The sequence below is a fragment of the Typopeltis vanoorti genome, chromosome 8, assembly GCF_054136105.1.
Source record: "Typopeltis vanoorti isolate ZY-2024b chromosome 8, IOZ_Tvanoo_1.0, whole genome shotgun sequence".
NCBI classification, from domain to species: Eukaryota; Metazoa; Arthropoda; class Arachnida; order Uropygi; family Thelyphonidae; genus Typopeltis; species Typopeltis vanoorti.
The window spans coordinates 145,570,008-145,590,453 of NC_143556.1; the positions used below are offsets into that span (position 1 = coordinate 145,570,008).

At 33.0% G+C, this 20,446-nt stretch overlaps 1 protein-coding gene across 6 annotated transcripts in view; it reads left to right on the forward strand.

Annotated features, from left to right (window-relative positions):
- The window catches only part of LOC150104406 (uncharacterized), a 459,199-nt gene extending 439,731 nt beyond the window's left edge, over positions 1-19,468 (forward strand). For all 6 annotated transcript variants that reach the window (XM_090396357.1, XM_090396356.1, XM_090396354.1 and 3 more), the window contains 2 exons: positions 5,148-5,207; positions 13,979-19,468. In XM_090396357.1, coding sequence (XP_090252483.1) covers positions 5,148-5,207; positions 13,979-15,747 — 1,829 coding nt within the window. In that variant the 3' untranslated portion in view covers positions 15,748-19,468. The remainder of the gene's footprint in view (positions 1-5,147; positions 5,208-13,978) is intronic.
- Positions 19,469-20,446: the final 978 nt, after the last annotated feature.

Sequence of the window (20,446 nt, forward strand, 5' to 3'; positions counted from 1 at the left end):
GGGAGAGAGAGGAAAAGAATAGGTTACAACATTCAAAATACGAACAAACGAATGAGTCAAACAGCATGTGCATATTTCTGTGTCTCTTTCTTGCAGCTGAGTGAATAGGGGAAAGCACCACTATTAAAGATCCAGGGAACCGAGTATAGTTGTGTAATTCAAAATTCGAAAAATAAATAAGGAAATATTTATGAACAATTTAAGTCTACCGTAGTGCAAAATCTTTGTCTGATTCCCTTGAACTCTATCTAATGTCGAGATGGCATGAGGAAAGACCTGCCCCCGATTCTAGAAATTTTGCATTGTCTGATGTTCTTGGATTCTGACCTTAGCAAAATGGCCAGTCTCCAAAATAGCAAAGGTGACCATAACAAGTTACTTGATGAACACCGGATAAGACTTGTGGAGCAATTTATCCTTAGCAGATGGTAGGAAAGAAGATAATTCCATGCTAGTTTGATAGGTATACAGATGTATTTGCAGAGAATCCTTGTTGTTTTTTAAGAAGTCCATTTAAGGTGGAGTATAAGATACTTGATAAACACTGAGTAAGACTAGTGGAGGTAATCTATCCTTAGAAGATGGTAGGAAAGAAAATTAATTCTATGCCAATTTGAAAGCTGTACAGATTGTATTTGGAGAGAATCCTAGTTGTTTGTTCAGAAGTCCCTTTAAAGTAGAGTTAGGAAATCCTCTTAACATCAGATTGTAGTCTGGGTACAGTCGAAGAATGATAATTATCGATTAATTTCTGGATGGTGGTTTACTTATATCCAGTGGTGAGCTATGGAAATTTTAACAACGGGCTCACATCGTCGAACAAAAAATAAAGCCGTATTTCACACAAAAACTTTTATTAACACTGCTTGTGTACTCCTTAATCAAAAATATGAGGGGACAATCAACCTGTAAAGCTATCATTTTTAAACAAATATTTCATGATCTAAACATGAAATATTTGCACACAATCATCCGTGTTAATTTATTTTACATAAGAAAAACATTCTTTAACCATCAAAATATAATAAGAATAAAAGATTTTATTCTTTTATAAGAATAAGATAATCTCACACATGCAATAGTCCACATTTCTTATAAACAAAATTAATTTGTTTTGTTTGTGCTAGAAGTTTTTATGACAAACAATCTATAAATAATAAATAAATATTATCTAAACACAATAATATTGAAGTACGTTATATTCGTGATAATCAACGGTACCAATCAAGGGGCATTATTTTATAGTCCTATTTATTTATATGTGATTACCAAAGTGAATTCTTATTTGTAAAATGGTAGTAACAGTAACTATAATGTCTTATTTAATAAGATCACTTTGTTGGGTTACCATATGAGTTTGTTGCTTAATATATTTCAAAAAATTGTGTTGTTTTTTTTGGAAAAAAAAAAGTAAACAAGAAGAACAAGGGACTCGCAAATTTGAGAAAAATTTAACAAAGGGCTCAGGCGAGCCCCTGCGATCCCCTTATAGCTCACCACTGCTTATACTGAAATGCATTGTCACATCACCCTGATGGTTGTCAAACAAGTAACCATTTGTGGGTGACTTTAATTATCTGAACATTGATTTGGGTAGTGTTGAAATCTCATGAGAGGAATGAAGTCAATTTATTGAGCTGCCTCTGGTGCTGCTGTTACATTCTCTCAATGAGAGAATGAATGTGCGAGGCTTTCTCCAAACATTTAATTCCACATATATTCAAGTGAAATCTGTCGTTCATATTAGAGGTCCTTTAATTTTGCTTAGTATATATCTAAGACTTGCATACCTTTTCTCCTAGGCAATGTATACATTCACTCATTTTGCAATTGTGGCACTTTTTTCTTCATTGCTATCATATATAAGTACATACCAGTTCTTTAAGCAGCTAAGAGTTATGGAGTACTGAACAACTTCTTACTTCATATGTCTCCTCCTGAGTGTCTATTTTTGCTTCAATCTACTGTAAGTCATTTCTTCTGATCAGAATCCAAGATGATTGTATTTAAATCTGCTGTGGTAGATTTAAATGCAATCATCCATTCTATGTGTTTGATATCATCAGTCCATCTCATTCTGACCTGCCTCTTTTCCTAATGCCTTCTGAATCACTTATTGTGTACATTGTGCTAGTAGCTCTAGCAGCTTCAGCAGGTAGTGTTTTAAGTGTATTTTTATTACAATAGTGATGCAAAAATGTATATTCGACTATGTTTTATAAATTTTCAAGATTTAATTTGTATTTTTTTTTTCCCGTCCAGATACAGTTATTAAATGGATAGACGTTTGTGCATCTCTAATATAATTGTAGCATTCAAGAGCATTTCTCTTTACCTTTTCCAGTTCTGTAAACTTAAATGCAGATCTTTATGTTTATACATTTTTTTGACCTGAAATCAGCTCACATTTTTCCCCAAGTTTCTTTTCAACAATTTTTCTTATTTTCTTATCAAGTATGCTTGCATAGATCTTACCTGAACACTCAGCAGAGAAATTCTTCTCTTATGTTAGGTTTTATATAGGTGGTGTGAGAGTTTTGAAACACGTGGAATTTAACCTTTTGACCAAGCTTTCTGAATTATGATAATATATAACTAGAGTAAAATATTTGAGTATTTTTGGTCAATTATCATCTACTTCAGACATCCTGAATACCCTTTAAAGTTTTTGTGTCCTCCTCAGAGTCCAAGGATTTGTCACAGATATCCTTTTATGTCATACAGTATCTATACACTATATCTACTTCACATGCTTAAATTCAAATATATAGGAAAGGCTTAGGTGTCATTCATTATTCATAATAGTTCTTCATGATGTAAACAACACCAAGAGAGGCAAAATACATTTATTAAACTTACTAATGTTTCTCTGGCTTTCTATCCAGCATCTTCACATCATAATTATAAATGTGACAAGCACAAATCGCTAAATTGAATAATTGTAGTAAACAGTTCAAATTGTAACTGAAGCAGAAAATAATGTCCTTAAGTGGCGCACCCTCTATTGGCTGGATAATAGTCTCCCAGATCTTTGGCAAATTAATGCAACTGAAGTTCTTGATGTTAGGTGAGTGCTTAACTGATGCTGATTATAAATAGTCTCTTAGACTTATGACTTCTATGTAATAACTTCTATGCAGTGTTTTCCTCCATTCCTATGTGAGGAATATCCAAAGGATGGTCTGCAATTCCATCTTGCTATACAGATGATTGCAGATATAATTTTTGTGTTTTTCAAGGCAGATCTACCAGTCAGTCCAAAGTAGGCTAAACTGCAGGCACAAGGAACTTTATACCCTCCAAGATGTGCAAGAGGATAAAGTTGATCTTTAGGAGAACAGATGAAGGTATGTAGCTGAATGAAAGCTTTGAAAGTGGTGGGTATCCTATTTGCTATTTTTTTCTGATGTACTCTTAATATATCAGATGGGAATGGTTTTGCTATGATCCTCGGTTTATTGGTTACAGAAGGAATCCATGTGTATGTAGCATTTTATCTCTCTTATATGGACTGAAAAAAATGTCAGCCATTGGCTGAAAAAGTGTTGCAAAGGTACCTGAGATCAGTTTCAAGGGCTGTGTTATTTGAACAAATAGCCCTGGCTTAGTGTTTTGAGGATGCCATACTGTTGGATAGGATGGATGTGTGATTGCTTATGTAAATGCCATCTTATATGAATGGATTTTCTAAATGGAAAAGGATAATGAACCATTAAGAATCTATGTCACTATGTGTCTAGAAAGGGGACACAGTTGCTATTTACTTTTTCAATAGTGAAGTTTATTTTAGAATGTTGGCTGTTAATATGCACTAAAAATGTATCCAGTGTGTCTGGACCATGAGGTCAAATAGCTATATCATCAACTTAGTGCATACAAGCTGTTGGTTAAAGTGGGACTGTGTTGAGTGCTTGGTTTACAAAATGTTTCATATAGAAGTTATTGTACGCCCAAACTTTGTAGAACTGACTTTGGCTTTGTGCCAAGAATAATCAATTCATGGCAAAGAGGAAAAAGAAATAAAGGATGTATGAATTGGCTACCAACATGCTAAGTCACGTGCTTTATACATAAATTTTCCAACTGTTGTACAAGCAAAATAGTTACCACTTTAAGAACTAGAATTTTCATAAAAGAAAAGCTAATTTTCCTACATACAATAATAAACACTCATCCTACAAAACGCATTGATTACCCTAATATCGGAATGGATTCTCCTTCTTTTGACATGAGCAGAAGTGTTGAAGGGTCTTGCATCTGTGGGTGTACAGTAGCTAGAGGGGGGGAAGGGAAACCAGTTGCAGTCCCATTCATCTGTTTGTACATTTTTCATTTCTATGGTTCATTTCTGAATCATAAGAAATAACCTGAATACATGGTGAGCAGTTTAATGAGGTCAATGAGATCTCAGTCAGAGATACATTATAAATGTTGGATTATAAATATCAGTTTTAGATTTTATTTTATAAATAAGTTTATCATTGGTTTTTCTGCTATGTAACTAAAGTTCCAGGTCATTCATTATTTTCTGATATCTCTCTGTGTGTGTGTGTGTGCATGCACACACACACACACACACACATGTACAATATATAAAACAGTTTTTATGTAGCCTGTTAAGAAAAATATTAAAAATACATAAATTTAATCACTTGAATAAACTTACATCTCATTTTAAAAAAAAGTACATGACAGAACACATTAACAGATTTGCAAATTTATGAAAAATATTGTACTGGTTCGAGTACATTGCATGATCGAGTAAGGATTTCCAAGTGAAAAAAATACACACAAGTGGAATGGACAACACAGACATCAGAACCAGAATTGTATTTCATGACAGGTGTTCAGGGTAGCCATATCATTGAATAAAATTAGTAATTTCATGAAGTGCCAGCAGATGCTATTGTTCAAAATTTTTTGAAGTAAAAAAGAAAATTGTCTAGTGATATGTGGCAGTGGACCAAAAAATAATTATTAAACCTAGGGTCTGGTGATGACATATCTAAATATTACTGCCTCTTAAAATCTAGAGAAGTAGCAACTATACTATGGAGGCTAAGTGTAATTTCTTAAAATACTGATAGTAATTTATGTTAATATGAATTTCTATTATTTATTGTAATTTATTCTGCAATTTTTTGTAGGTGTTAAGCATATTACAAAGGAAAAAATACATCCAAAATCTGGAATTGTTTTAGGAGGAGGTTAGTTTATAATTTATTTTGCATATTTGTAACATTGAATTAAATTGCAAAATGAATGCTTTGTGTTTTTGCAGTATTAGAAGAGAATTATAATTTAAAAGATATTATATAAACACAATTTTAAAATCATTTTTGCTGTTGCATTATGTTTCAGATTCTTTGTTCCTATTTTTGGTTTCCAAACATCAATTCCATGGTAGTGTGAATATCTTTAGGTGTCTGTTTTTGTTGCTCCTTCTGAGACCACCACCCTGCTTACTAGAAGCTTGAAGTGGCTCAAAAAAAAAAGTACCGTGTTTGGTTTCTAGAGCAGTACTACTGATGGAAAATTATAGTATTCGGCCCTAAACATAAACTTCATGACATGGAAACTATTTCAAGGAATGATGTGCCAAATTCGGAATGTGAAATTGGAACAAGAAACTTATTTGAGCTTGTTCCAGCAGGGAAGAAGTTTTTTTGAAATCATTATGGGTGACTGCCAGCAAAAAAGAAGGAAAATTTTATTGGAGATCTTAATGGCAAAGTAGAAAATGTATTCTGACATAAAAAGGTTTGGGATTTTGACAAAAAAGCAGGGCTTCTCTGAGAATATGAACCAGGCATGATTAAGCTCCAGCATGAAAACTAAATACAAATTCTTGCATATAAAAATATGCAAGAATTTGTGAATAAAAAGTGATCACTATTCAGTTTTGATAATGCTCTTCAGTTGTAAAGACCTAGTTTTGAATCCCATCTAGGATGTGAAGAACCTTTATCAGGCTTTACATTATAAAACAGGCAAACTGTTCAGGAGTATACACACAAAATAAACCATAGACATACCATTAACCATCCTATCCAGGAATAATGACTAGAAAATCCAAGGGTACTTGGAAGGTTATGTGTACATAACCTTTCCAAGCTATGGAAAAAGATTGTTTTCCATGGGATAAAATGTATGAGAAATTTAAAAAGAATCATTCAGTTGTGAAAATCTTTCAATTTGAAATGTCAACTCAAATATGAGTCGACATTTCAAATATTATTGATCCATATATTACTGGATCAAAAATTAGAGATGAAAAGAAAACTCAATCCAGTGATAAAGTAAGAAGAAAAATGAATAAGAAAAATGACTGTCTAGGAAGTCTGTGATTAAATTGTCTGCAAGGTAGAAAATATAGAACTTCATGATGGATTCAAGAAGTTTGTGGTAGTTTTAGAAAAGACAAAATCATGTGAATTTGTAGCAAGTAACCCAGTATGTGCTAATAGAGAACATTGAGTGAAACGTGAAAAAGATAAGTTAGGCATATAAAGGCAGCTAAACAAAATCCATTAGAAAATTTGGGTAAATATGGAAAATGAATATGATTGTGGTTGAAGTGGAAGTGTACCAGAGGCCATTGGAATAGTTTAGAAATGAAGAAAAGAGTGCCAAAAAAAGAATCAGAGAGATAAGGTGTTCTGAATGTCTGGAATAATCACAACAGAGTCAAGCATATTAGCCAGATATCTCTACAACCAGCAGGTTGCAGATTCAAATCCCACCATGAGCATTGATTTTGGTGGTAGATGAATTTCATCACCTGGTATAAGAATTCACTGGTAGATGAATTTTCATCATCATTCTGGTATAAGACCACCATCACTTATTGGCAGCCTGAAGTGGCTTCAAAAAAAAAGCTCGTTATTTGGGTTACGTAGAGCAGTGTTTCTGGATTATCTAGTCCTTAGCCCTTCTGTGACACTAATACTAGTAATAAAGGCATGCACCCATTCATGGATAATATAAATTTCTTTGAAACAGTTATTAATGAGATAAGTAGGTAAAGTTTGTCTTTGTCTACCATCTCTTCCATTGCCTTCAAAATTTCTCCATCAATTGTATACTCAGCATCCCACGCTTACCAAATTTGAAGACATTACACTTTCCAGCATCAAATTGATAGCTCTGCCAACAAAATCTCTTGAGATCCTTCTGTAGGACCACAACATTTGCCCTGTTCCTCATGATTCTTCCTGCCTATGCATCATCTGCAAATAGTTCCATATCCCCAGTTAAGCCTGTCCCATATCACTAACATGGAAATTAATGGTCCCCCCCCCCCCCACACACACATCCCCTGATGCACTATACTTTCCTTTTTTGGGGATACATAATCTGCTGATAGCTGACAGCCAATCAGTTATCCAACTCACTAGTCTCATTTATAAATTAAAGATGCCAAGACATTATATTGTTGGTTTCATCCTTTATCCAAGTGTAAGCACACACAAAGTTTGTGCGTTAAGTCACTTCACGATTGGGTTATTTGTATATAGAGGCTAATGACTTCACATCAATTGTCTTAGTATCCCATAATGCAATGCACATATCCTTATGAACATGTATAATGCTATGCATTATGGGAAGGGCCTGGTGGTGTATTTAGGTATTTCCTGCTCCTCATGACCTTCCCATAGGCAGGTTATGATCCCAACCTCCATTGACTGAAGTTTCCATTGAATCCCACTTGCTTCACATCTTGTAACTTTCTTCTGGGTGTTGTCATTTTCAATTTTGGACAAAGTGGAAATTATTTCCATCCATTCCTCATGAAGACTCTGACAGGCATCATCACAAGCTGACCAACGAGTAGGCGAAGGACATTTGATTACTTTTGCAGAAGTTTCCAGGTGCTTTCTTAGAACACTCCGCCAATGTGTTGAAGATGTGAAAAATACGTACAGTTTCTGAAGGACATCAAAAAATGCGGAAGAGTACAGACAGGATTCGGCAGCGCAAACACCAATTAGAGACAGAAAATGTCCAGTGCACAGTGTGAATTCTTCCAATGGATTTATTTCAAGAATTCTTACTTTCAGTCCTGTGTACTTGCCTGACATGTTACTAGCATTATCATATGCCTGACCTCTGCAATTTGCTTCATCAATTCCAAGCTTGTTTAGTGAAATCAAAACTGCCTCTTGTAACTCTTCAGATTTGTGACTTACATTAGGAATGAAATGCAAGAAACGTTCCACAGGAGTTCCATGTTCTTTCACATATCATACAATGAAGGACATCTGATCAACATGAGATGAGTCTGGTGTTGAGTCAACAGTTATGGAATAGTAGCTAGCTATTTTAAGTTCTTCCACAATAAATTCTGATTACTTTCTCACCCATTCTTTTAATAAATTCCTCATATGTGGCAAAGGAAAGATAGGAAATGAAACCTTTTCCTTTTTTTCCCTCTTTTTGCAATGTGCTCAGCAAGAAAGGGATCAAATTCACTAATTCCTATTGCCTTTGTGTCAAGTTACCGACAACAGTAGAGTAGCTTTCAGTGCACCTGTCTCGGTCTGTATAGTTATGCAGAATCTGATTACATGCCAATATGACTGCAGACTAAACTTACAATGAGGAAAAGAAAAATATTTCTCTACTTGTGAGTAAATGTGAGGAACATGTTATAATTGCAAAAATGACAGCCTGGAAATTTTTGCCACCCCTCAAAATTTGCCATTCTAGGCCCGGCCCTATACCTAAATATGCCACTGGAAGGGCTACTACCCAGACCGGTTTCAACTTTTATTGAAGTCTCATCGTTGGGGGCCAGACCAAGAAGTGATACTGAGGTTGAAATAATGCACAAGTCATATTTCCAAGTAGTCAAAAGGTGTCACACATTATTACTAAAATACTCTGGATTAGAGGTAGATGTTGAAAGCTTTACATACAAGCTGTTACATTCAGGCATCAGAATCATGGAAAAGCAGGAATATCTATAATATTCAACATTAATATGAAGATATTCTTCTTGAATGGCAGGCACTGTCAAATAGTGTGATATGGGCTAATATCTGAATGGAAACTAGACAATGAGACTTATTTGTGCTAATGGTCACAGAAAAGGTTCTACTAAGGAAGAGGTGGAGGAATTTTTTTGAAGTATTAGAGAAGGCAGCTGGCTCAATGAAAAAGGAAAAGTTGTTTCTTGTTATCTAAACAGAAGAGTAGGAAATAATTAGCAGACATATAGGAATGTTTTGGGAAAATTTGTAGAAAAGAACAAGGCTAATAATAATGGTAAGTACCTGCTGGATTTCTGCTCAGCACATGGACTGGTTATTACTAACACCATGTTCTAACATAAAAATGTGCACAAATTCACATGGATGATGCAAGGAATAAGAAAAGTCTCATTGACCATGTTATTATTGACAGTGATGTTTTCCCACTGTTTCAGGACACAAGAATATGCATAGGATTTGAAAAAGGAAGTCATGGGAAGACTTGGGTAAGAACATAGAAAATATCAGAAAGGTGTTAAAATATTCTGGAGGCTATTGAAAAAGCTCAAAAATGTAGTAAAGAGCATTGTAAAAGGAGTCAGAGATAACATTGACATGAAAACTAAAGACAAAGATATCCTTGATGTATGGAGTAATTACTTTGAAAGATTAATAAATGGAACAAGCAGTGACAGTATGATGATAGAAAATACTCAACAGGAATGCCATCTGGAACATATATTAGTACTTGAAGTAGAAAAAGCTATCATAAATCAGAAGTGTGGAAAGGCAGCTGGAGAAGATGATATTTGACCAGAAATGCTAAAAATGGAGGTATAAAAGTTTTATAGTGGCTGCACTGCATTATTCGGAAGGTCTGGTCAGAGAGTTGAATTCCAGATGATTGGAGTAGAGCACTCATAGTACCTTCTACAAAAAAAGGGAAATAAAACTGAATGTGAGAATTACAGAAGTATTTTCTTACTGAGTGTTCCTGGTAAGATTTTCGTAAAATTTTTTAAACAAACAAAATTCAAACAAAAGTTGTCAGAATCAGATTTTCAATTTAAGACAAATAGTTGAGAAATCTTGGGAATATAATAAGAATCTGTATTACAGTTTTGTAGATCTGGAAAAGGCATATGACAATATGCCAAGTGGAAAGCTGTTCAAAACACTCCAGTTATATGGTGTAAATGGGACATTATATCAAGCATTCCATAGTAGTCTCGAAGTTGTAAATCATTGGTTAGAATTGAAAGAGGTGCAAGAAGATAGTTTTATGTTAAATCAGGTATGAGACAAAGGTGTGCATTATCTATATGGATCACATTATGAAGGAAAGTGGTATTAAATCTGATATCAAAATTGGAGATGTTAATCTCGGTTCTTTACTTTATGCAGATGATGTTATACTTCTGAATAAATCCAGAAAAAGTTTGCAGGATTCCATGACTGAATTGAATAAACTGGTTTAGAATAGCATGTATGCCACAGTAAAATAAATTTTATTATGTAAATGTTTCATCTTTTGTATCATAAGACAAATGGTATCATAAGTAATTTTATTTTACTGTGGCATATGTGTTATTCTATAGTTATGGATACTCCACAGGTTTCATTATACAAGAAAATGAATAAATTGCTGTAATAAATTGGTATGATAATCAGCATTAAAAAGACAGTGAATATAGACAGAAACATTAACTGCATCCTGATTGGAGAACCTAGAACAAGCAAAACCTTTCAGCTATTTAAGCACAATTTTTAGCAAAGATGATACATTAAATTGGGAAATAGACAGCAGAATTAGCAAAGCTGGTATGGTAGGAAGTCAACTGAATAAATGGATCTGAGAGCTTGGTTAGGAATAAAACTTTTGATCAGAGACTGGAAATCATCGATATGAGAGTCATGAGAAAGATTAGGGAACTGAACAGGTGTCACCAACAGCAATATCATATGAAAACTGAGGATGTTATGAAAGAACTTGACATTGTTAGCTCTGCTAACATGTTCCTGAATGCTAACAATGTCAAGTTCAATGTCTCTCGTGTGGTGTGGCCACTTAAATAGAATGGGAGAGAAAAAATTAGCAAAACAAGTGCTCTTTGCCAGGTTAGTAGGAAAAAGACCCAGAGGAAGACTTAATGTATCAGTCAACTTACAAGATATAAGTGGATTGATACATTAAAAAGTGCTTTAGAAAACAGAAATATAAGATCTGATAATATTGACAGATAACAGGCTAATTTGGAGGAAAATTAGAGGTGTACAAGAGTACTACCTCTAAGGGAGCCCTAAAGCAAGCAAAATATTTTTGTGAAGCCCTCAAAACTCTATCTTTAAAATAAACATGAAAAAAGGAAGAAATCAATAAACACTCACCATTTACAATTTAATGCTCTGTAAATTTAAAAAATTTTAATGACTACAGTGCATTTGTTTTGAACTGCAGAGTTTTTCAAAGTCTGGTATGATGGACGTAACTTGTAGCATCATAGCATTTCATCATATCATCAATTTAAAAAAAAAAAAGTGAATGTTTGTGAAACAAGATTCGCAGAGCCCGAGAATTTCAGTTGTGGAGCCTGCTTTGGGAAACCCTGCCCTAAGGGTATATGTCAGGAATTTAATAGCGATGATGAACTATTAGGAACAGTTGAAATTGTAACCGACAGAAGATATCGGTTCTTGATTTGCACCATCTAAATATAATCTAAGTATAAATAGAAGCTTCAAGAGTTCTTAGTTGATCTTAACTGTTTCTCGTATTTTTAGCAGATTAATGCTGTCATACTTGTTTAGATTGGAAGTGTTTCATAACCCATTCACCGATTGTAAAAGTAGTATGAGTTGAAACACTGGTTTACTTCCATCTAATCCTTTGCGAATTGGTGTCTAAAGCATTGTCTGCCAGTCTTGACTTTCCATAAATTGTAACAAATTTCTTCTGTTCTCCAAGGTGAATGCTAACAAATCCTACATAGTAGCCCATATTATAGTCACAAGCTACCTTATATACATATTTAGATGTGAAGAGCAGAGAGGTTGAGGATACATTTTACATTTAGTATGATGTTTGACAACTAGGACAGGTTAAACTTAGCTGGTATGTACAAAGCTTATGGAACTACCACCTAACCTACATCTAAAACTGAGGCTTTGGTGGGATAGGTGCACTACCTACTTTAACTGACCAAGTCAGCTGTATAGAATAAGAATAGTAGTGTTTTAGTCCTGTATGATTTTTGGAGGATAAAAATATGTAATATATGTTATCTGTTTTTTAGGAGCTATAGCCAATGGTAAATTGTGTGCAATGATAGTTGGGTTTTTGATCCAGTGCCTGTAAGAACTGCATCACTAGAACAAATAACCCCGGCTGTATGAGTTAGCATTGTGAGAATTCCATTCTGTTGAGCGTGGATGATGTGATTGTTTGTGTGTGTGTTAGATTTCTATTTATAGAAAAATATGGTGAACTATTAGAAAGACATGTGACTAGTGCATCAAGAAACAGTGGATAGTTATTTGATTTTTTATCCCCTAATTATGAAGTGTATTTAATTTTTAAGGTGTTGGCTGTTTAAATGAGTTGCAAAAATATCTAGCATATCTATGAGGGTGGTCTGAAAAGTTCTTGGCCTTGACTATAGATGGCAACACTATCGGTAAGATTTTTTTTTTCTAAGTTGGTGCATCTGTTATAAACATCCATGTGAAATTGCAAGTCATTCTATCAAGTAGTTTGTTTTATACAGCTGTCTGAAGCAAAAGTGTTGTCTGTATCCTTGAAATGGATAAAATTGAGTATCATGCGGTTATAAAATTATTCGTAAAAGAAGGTTTATCGCCAGAAGAAATTCATTCAAAGTTCATAAAAGTTTATGGGCACTCTTCTCCTTCATTTTTGTCAATTAAGAAATGGGCTGTCGAGTTTAAAAGTGGCCATACCAGCCTTGAAGATGATCCCAGTGAAGGACATCCAAAGAGTGTAACAACACCAGAAATCATTGATCAAGTGCACGATATGGTATTAGATGACCAGCAAGTCAAAGTGTGTGAAATTGCTGAGACTATAGACATTTCAAAAGAACGTGTAGGGTATATTTTGCATGAAGAATTGCATATGAAAAAGCTTTGCGCAAGATGGGTGCTGTGCTTGCTCACAGCTGATCAAAAACGCACTCGCATGAAAATCTCTGAACAGTGCTTGGAGCGTTTTAACAAGCATAAAACTGATTTTGTGCATCCATTTATTACTATGGATGAGACTTGGATTCACCATTACACACCAGAATCCAAACAGTGGACAGAAGCCGGTTGTTCAGCACCAAAGAAGACAAAGTCTGTTCCATCAGTAGGAAAGGTCATGGCATCGGTGTTTTGGAATGCTAAAGTTTATTTTGTTTATTAATTATCTTGAAAAGGGTAAATAACTGGGGAATATTATTCTAATCTTTTAACCAGACTAGATGAAAAAATTTGTGAGAAAATACCCTGTTTGCAGAAGAAAAAATTCATCTTTCATTAGGACAATACACCTCAAACAAAGGTATTTTGGCAATGGGAAAATTAAGGGATGTCTACTATGAATTGTTGGCAAACATCCGACCTATTCCCCAGATTTGGCTCCCTTTGAATTCTGTCTCTTCCCAAAACTAAAACCCTTCCTTGCTGGTCAGTGTTTTTCTTCGAATCAAGAGGTGATTGAAGATCTTACTGAGAATCACTACAGGGATGGGATAATTATGCTGGAGCATCACTGGAATAAATGTATTAGTCTTAAGGGAGATAATGTTGAAAAATAAAAATAATTTTGAAATTATAAATTTGTTTTTTCATTGTTAGGCTGAGAACTTTCAGACCACCCTCGTATTCTCCCCCCATCTTTGTGCAGTTTATCTTCAAGGTATTCATTAAGTATTATTTCTTGCCTTTTTTAATATTTAGTTTGCAGTTTGTCTCTAGTTCTTTCAAATATTTATTTCTTCTACTTTTAGGTTGTCCTCCTGAACATAATATGGCAAGTTATGTTCCTCTGTATTCAGAAGAAACTGATGTAGAATGCGAACTTCGCCAACGGCATAGCAGCGAAAACTCCAGTGCATCACACGAAGGCAGCCAAAGTATTCAGAGTGGACGATCAGGGAAAGAAATATTTGGATCTTCATTTACTAGAACACCAGCAGAGGATCGATCAAAATATGAAAAATTATTAAACGATGAAGAAGAGAACCGGTCCCGTACTACAGCAGATTTTTCTGCAGTGCAGGAAGATGAAGATTCGATAGGTTCTGCTAGTGATCTTCAAGCAAGAGTAGATTCTAGTGAAGATGATGAGGTTTCTTCAGGAGTATCTGATTCTGAAGGAAAACAGTTTCAGAAAAGCATTCATTCTGATATATTATCCTCAGGTGATGGCCTTATTTCTGATAAAAATAAGCAGAAAATTTCGGAACAAGGTAAAGATTCTTTTCATGATGTATTTATTGGACATCTGGAGGGTGATAAGCCACTTCTGGAAGATGATGAACTTTCAGATGGAGAACAGAAAGTAATTTTATCAACAACATCTAATAAAAATGCTCCTGCAGTAGTTGAAACCACATCCCCTGTTTCTACTACATTTACACCATCAACTTCACCCTCTATGGATGTATTTGGGGCTGTACCATTCAAAAAAGTAGGTTCACAGAAAGCTGTATCAAAATCAGCTATATGTTCTGACCAGTCAGAAGTAGATGTATTTGCAGAAGCACCATTCAGAAAACCTTTAAAAAGTAAAATTGAACCACGAAGTAAGTCACTCAAAAAGAAATCAAAAGACCAAGGGGATGCTGTTGATAGAGGGACAGGTTTGAGTGCTAATTTGTCATACAGTGAGGGACTGCAGTTAGTTGGGGTTGAGGTACAGTCAAATATACCTCTGTTACTTTCAGGTAAATTGCTACACCAAGATGGAGATGATACTATACCAACACCACCTATGTCACCTAAAGTAACGACAGATCTCTTTGGCTCATCTCCTTTCATACAAGTTCCTGAATCAGTGTCTGAATCATTAACAGCTATGCATGGAAGTCAGCATGCATCTTCTCAAAGTTTTCAGCAAAATTTTAACCACACACCTGTGACTGTTTCATCATTTCAAAAAACTGTTGCACCAGTACCACAAAGTTCGATCAGTACTGAGGGTACGATTCCTTCATCAACAACGTCAAGTTCATCAAGGACAAATGCAAATCAAGACATGTTTGGTTCAGTTCCCTTTAGTGATGTTACCCCTTCTTTATTACTTTCTGCAAAGCTTCCACCTCCTGTTATCTTGAAGTTAAAAACTAGTGGGAGGTTAAGTGGATCAGGGGGAAATGTGTCTGACCAAACATCTGCTTGTTCTTCACTGTTAAAAGCAACAGTAGATAATGGAAATTTTGCAAGAGACTGTTCAGGATCATTTAATTCAGAAATGTGTAAAGAAATAAAATTTGGGACTCATCAAGAAAAATATCAAGACTTTATTGAAGAAGACAGTGTATCACATGACGAAAATGTTAATGTTCTACCTTCTCGTCATTATACTCCACTAAAGTCAAGTAAAAAATGTAAACATTCTCGAAGGAAAGAAGCAAAAGAGAAGGTTAGCAGTAACACATGTAATGCATTTTCAAATATGAGCTTTGAAGATATTGGTTGTGAAGATAGTACTATAAGCTCAATTAATCCATCATTTGTGACAGATAGCAGTATTCAAAGAAAGGGACATTTTTAGTGTGTTAATATGCTGAAATGGGGAGGGTTGGGGGGATGAGTGTTGGCCCAAATAATTTGTAGGAATGTAATTAAAGAAATGGAAAGATTATGTAAAGCATAGTTATAATTAAAATAATGTAAAATGATGAACTGATAATGTTATGGTTCACAAATTGATGTTTTCAGTAAAACTTTTTTTTTATAGAGAAATGGGTGCAGTTGTATGTATATATATATATATAAAAAAACTGGCAAGGTTAGTGAGAAGTAGACTAAATATATATTCTTACATTATGCACCAAATATGACTTCAAAGAACACCAAAGCTGTTACCTAGAAACAGTTGCAATTTAGAAGTAAAACAGGTTAAAATTCAGATCTTTCTCCCCTGTAAATTTGCTTCAATTTTATGAGTTTTCTTTAATGGTTTGGATAAAAATATCTTTAATAATTTTATTCTAATAGTTTTTTGTTTAGTTTTATGTTAAAATTGTCTTTTAATTAGATATAGATATATGCCAGCCAAGTTAATAATTATTATGAAAATGGTGGATGCATTTTATTTCATGCTGTTTCCAGAAATGATTAATTTTTGTAAGCCCATGCACTTTCTATAAGTTTACTGAGGTTGCTTTGTCATTGATATTATGTTGTTTCCAAGTTCAGTTTGGATTGAGTAATTTCAGGTTATAATTGAGAGTCTGTGTTATTATTTGGTACTTTATATATTTCACTTAAAAATTAATCTAAATGTTTTCATAATAATTCTGTGTCAAATATACAGAAATAAAAATAGAGCTTTCATATCCATGACTAGAGAGGGAGAGAAAATAATATATATATACATATAGGGCCAAGATTGCAAAATTCTAGTCAATTTAATAAATGTATGTATTTAAATTTGTAGAATTTGAGTAAATCATGAGTAATAGTTTAAATGAGAGATTTTCAAACCATAATAAGAATTTTGGATTCCATGGTTACTCATTTTCACATTAATATGTATTTTTGATTTGCTATATTATTTTATACAGCTTTTATGCAAAGTAACTTCAGCTGTGATATCTTCTAATCACTTATTTTTATGAGAAATTAGTCTTAAATATTTTTATGCAGTGTTTTGTGTTAAAGATTATTTGTTTCACTCTGTTTCAACATTACTATAGTCCTTTCCAATGAAAGACGATCCCAAACATTATGATATTGTCCAAGAGCCATTTTGATAACTCTTTTTAAACTTCAGTAATTAGAGAAAATTCTAAGCATTGAGAAATTATGGATACCTGTTCTGATCATTGTTTTAAAGCTATTTTTAAATGTATTGGATTCAATCTACTTTTAGTGGTAGTGTAAGCCACAGAAAGTAGTTAATGAACCAAGCATTTGGAAGCGAATGATTTTCAGTAAGTGGTAGCAATAAATAAAGATGAAAATGTATGTTATGGGCTGGGGTAATGGTTTTGTAGCAGGGTGAAATCGTTTATGATGATTTTGCTTTGTTGTTCATGTTTATATTTATTTAAAAGCAGGAAAAAAAATATAATATATAAATAACGAAAAATTGATTTGCAAAGTCACCAAACATTGCCACGTATATGATTTTTAGGTATGTGGCAATAAGAGATATTGGTAACATATTATTATGCTATATGGTCTGCGATATTAAAAATAATAGTATTTAACTAGCTTACAAATATATATATATATATATTTAAAGACTTGTGCAATGAATTAAAAAAAACTTTGGTCACAAAAGAGCAGTAAATGTGTTCGGGCTGTTTTAGATTAGATTGCATTTATCTGTCTATATCTAGTTTCTTTTACTCTGATATTATGTTAATATTACTGTTATCTAATAAAAAAGATTTGAAGTCATAATACAGAAAAACTTCTCTAGAACATAACACTTAACTCTAATTTGTTACTTTGGACTTGATCATTTCTAAGGTATAATTCATAGGGAATGCCAGTTGTGTATCATTGTTTTATTTTATTTACTTAAGAAATTAATTCAGTACAAATCTTTTTACATAAAGAGCAGTAATTTTGATATTATGTTACTAGTTCATGGACTTTTGCTACTTTTTGGATTGAATGCAATTAATATCTACAGAGTCTAGTATTAAAATCTGCCTTTGTGCAATTTGATGTGTGGAAATTTCTAATGGAACAGTTTTAATTAATATTTTTTTTGTTAGTAAATTTAACAGGCTCTGTTTTTAACATAGAAATAATTATTGTACATCATTAGCAGTTTCATCAATAAAGATATTGCATAAGTGATTCTCTTAGTTTATATGAGTTTAATATGCTACAGAAATAGAAAAGGGAAATTTAAAAAAAAAAATTATGATTAAAAGTTTAGTTTTGAAAATCTGTAGGAAAAGTTTTATTATGCTGCAACAGATTTTGGAAAAAATAAATACTAACGTTTTTAATATGTTGCCTTTCTGATCTGAAGCAGAGTTTGGTGGTATAGCATTATTTTTGTATTCTGTTAATGTACTTTTTAACAACATTAAAAGCATGTCTTTTGATTTAAATAAATAAATATATTGGTACTTATATATATATACTTCAGATTGGATACCACACAATTAGACCTTGGGCAAACTATTGCAATTTTGCAAGAAATTAATATTTTACATCTGAAAATACAGTGAAACTAAACTGAACTTTCATAAAAAATTTTAATTAAATCTGTTTCTCAACATCAATATCTATACTAATATATTTTTTCAAAGATGTTTCTTTCTGCCAGCAGAATAACCCATCTTACAACTCATTAAAATGATGCTATATTTTGACTATGTTGTTTCTGGCTTTTGAAAAAGGTTAGTTGTGAATACTGAAAATACATTTAAACTTGGCCCTTATTTATTTAAAACTATACTGGAATCTCAAATTTCATAATAATGAGGCTTGGCTTTAAGTTAAACAGCTTGCCCGTGTTATGCAATTGTTTTGGTGTTTTAAAATAAAAAATTCTATATATTTATAAATTTAACTTAATGTGAAGTATTAAAAAATTTTTCAGAGTTGTGTTCTATTAAGATTTTCAGTTACCATCAAGAATTTTTTTTTTAAATTCCATTTTGCATTGTAATTACTAGAACATTTTCTCCTCTAATATACATGATTAGCATATTAAAAATCAATTTGAATATTTACTTTCATTAGAATTCAGTAAATCACTAATTGCTTTCAATTTTGTATAAAATTTATAATTGCATTTTACTGCTAAGAAAATCATTTGTGATGACTGATAACATTCTACTTTCAATTAAGGAAAACTGATAACTTTTTTTAATTATTTGGCAGCTAAACATTGAAACGGAAAGACAGTCATGTGATTCTACAGAATTAGATTATATAATAAGAATTAAATACTTTTTGTTGTAATTTATGAAGTGTGCTTTCACATACTGAAACTTTCGTTTAAGTTGTTGACTTGATGCAAATTTTTTAAACATAAAAAAAAAACACCAACTAATAGTAATTTAATTTTTACTTGCTTCTGTAAATTGCAAACTAGGTAATGGAAATGTTTAGTAAGTGCTGAATTAATTGCAGTATTGAATAAGTGCCTTAGGGCTTAATTCATATCAAATTGTACAGGATTTATATCTGTCAGAAAAACTGCAATGCCAATTGTGTAGGTTGCAGGGATTGTATAAAAAAATGAAATGTATAAGATTTAATAATGTGATTATTAAATTCCAAATGCAACACAGTCCACGGACTTGGAGTGTCTTATAATTAAAAAAAAAAAAAAACTGAACTTTCTAGATTTTTTCAGCCATGGTTTGGTAAGTGTTTCACAAATAAAACCCATTAATCATTTAGTGATAATGATATAAAATAGTAAATATGCACTTTTAAAATGTACATATTCTTGGAGATTTCAAAAATATTCCATTTAATTTTTTTTTAAAAATGCTTAATACGTTTTTTTGCTGTTGTTACTTACTACACCACGAGGAAAAACTATTTGCCGTTTTTCTTGAGAGATGAAATGTGCAGATCTTTCAGATCTGCATGTTTCATTTTAATATGATAAACAGCATCCTTAATTGCTGTTCAGCTCTTCTTTTTATTTTTTTGTAGACATTCATATGGGTATTTTCATTTATTAAATGTTTCAAAAGTTTGGCTTCCAGGGTTCTATTATAAATCATGCTGGATACCGGGGGGGACTTTATATCATAATTTTTAAACACTGAAATAATACTTTGGACCAGGATTGCAAAAAAATTCTGGCTGCTATCATCAAATCATACATTAAAAGGTAAGCATTTTTGTGTCTTAAGGCTTATAATGAAACAGATGGGCTTGCTTCAAGTGCACTGATGATGTTGTTAGACATTTTCATCTGTATGTATGTATGAAAATCAATTAAATTTTTACCAGCATACACTAAAATCTCATTTCAAATTTTTATTATTGGTTTTGAATCTAAAGACTAATTTCAAGTGAGGTAGGCAACAAATTTTGGTTGTATGTCTCTGCAGTAGAAGGCTAACATCCAGTGTAACAACTTGAAACTACTAACCTGTAAATCATCAGTCTGCATCATCTTCAGATAATGCAACACTTGCCCCTACACCTAGGTTTGAATCCAAGCATCTCCTAAGGACTTTTCATTTGAAGACAGGTTAACCCGTCTTGTATACAGAGGTGATAGAGCTTTTACTCTCTGCAAAACAACAGCTATAATG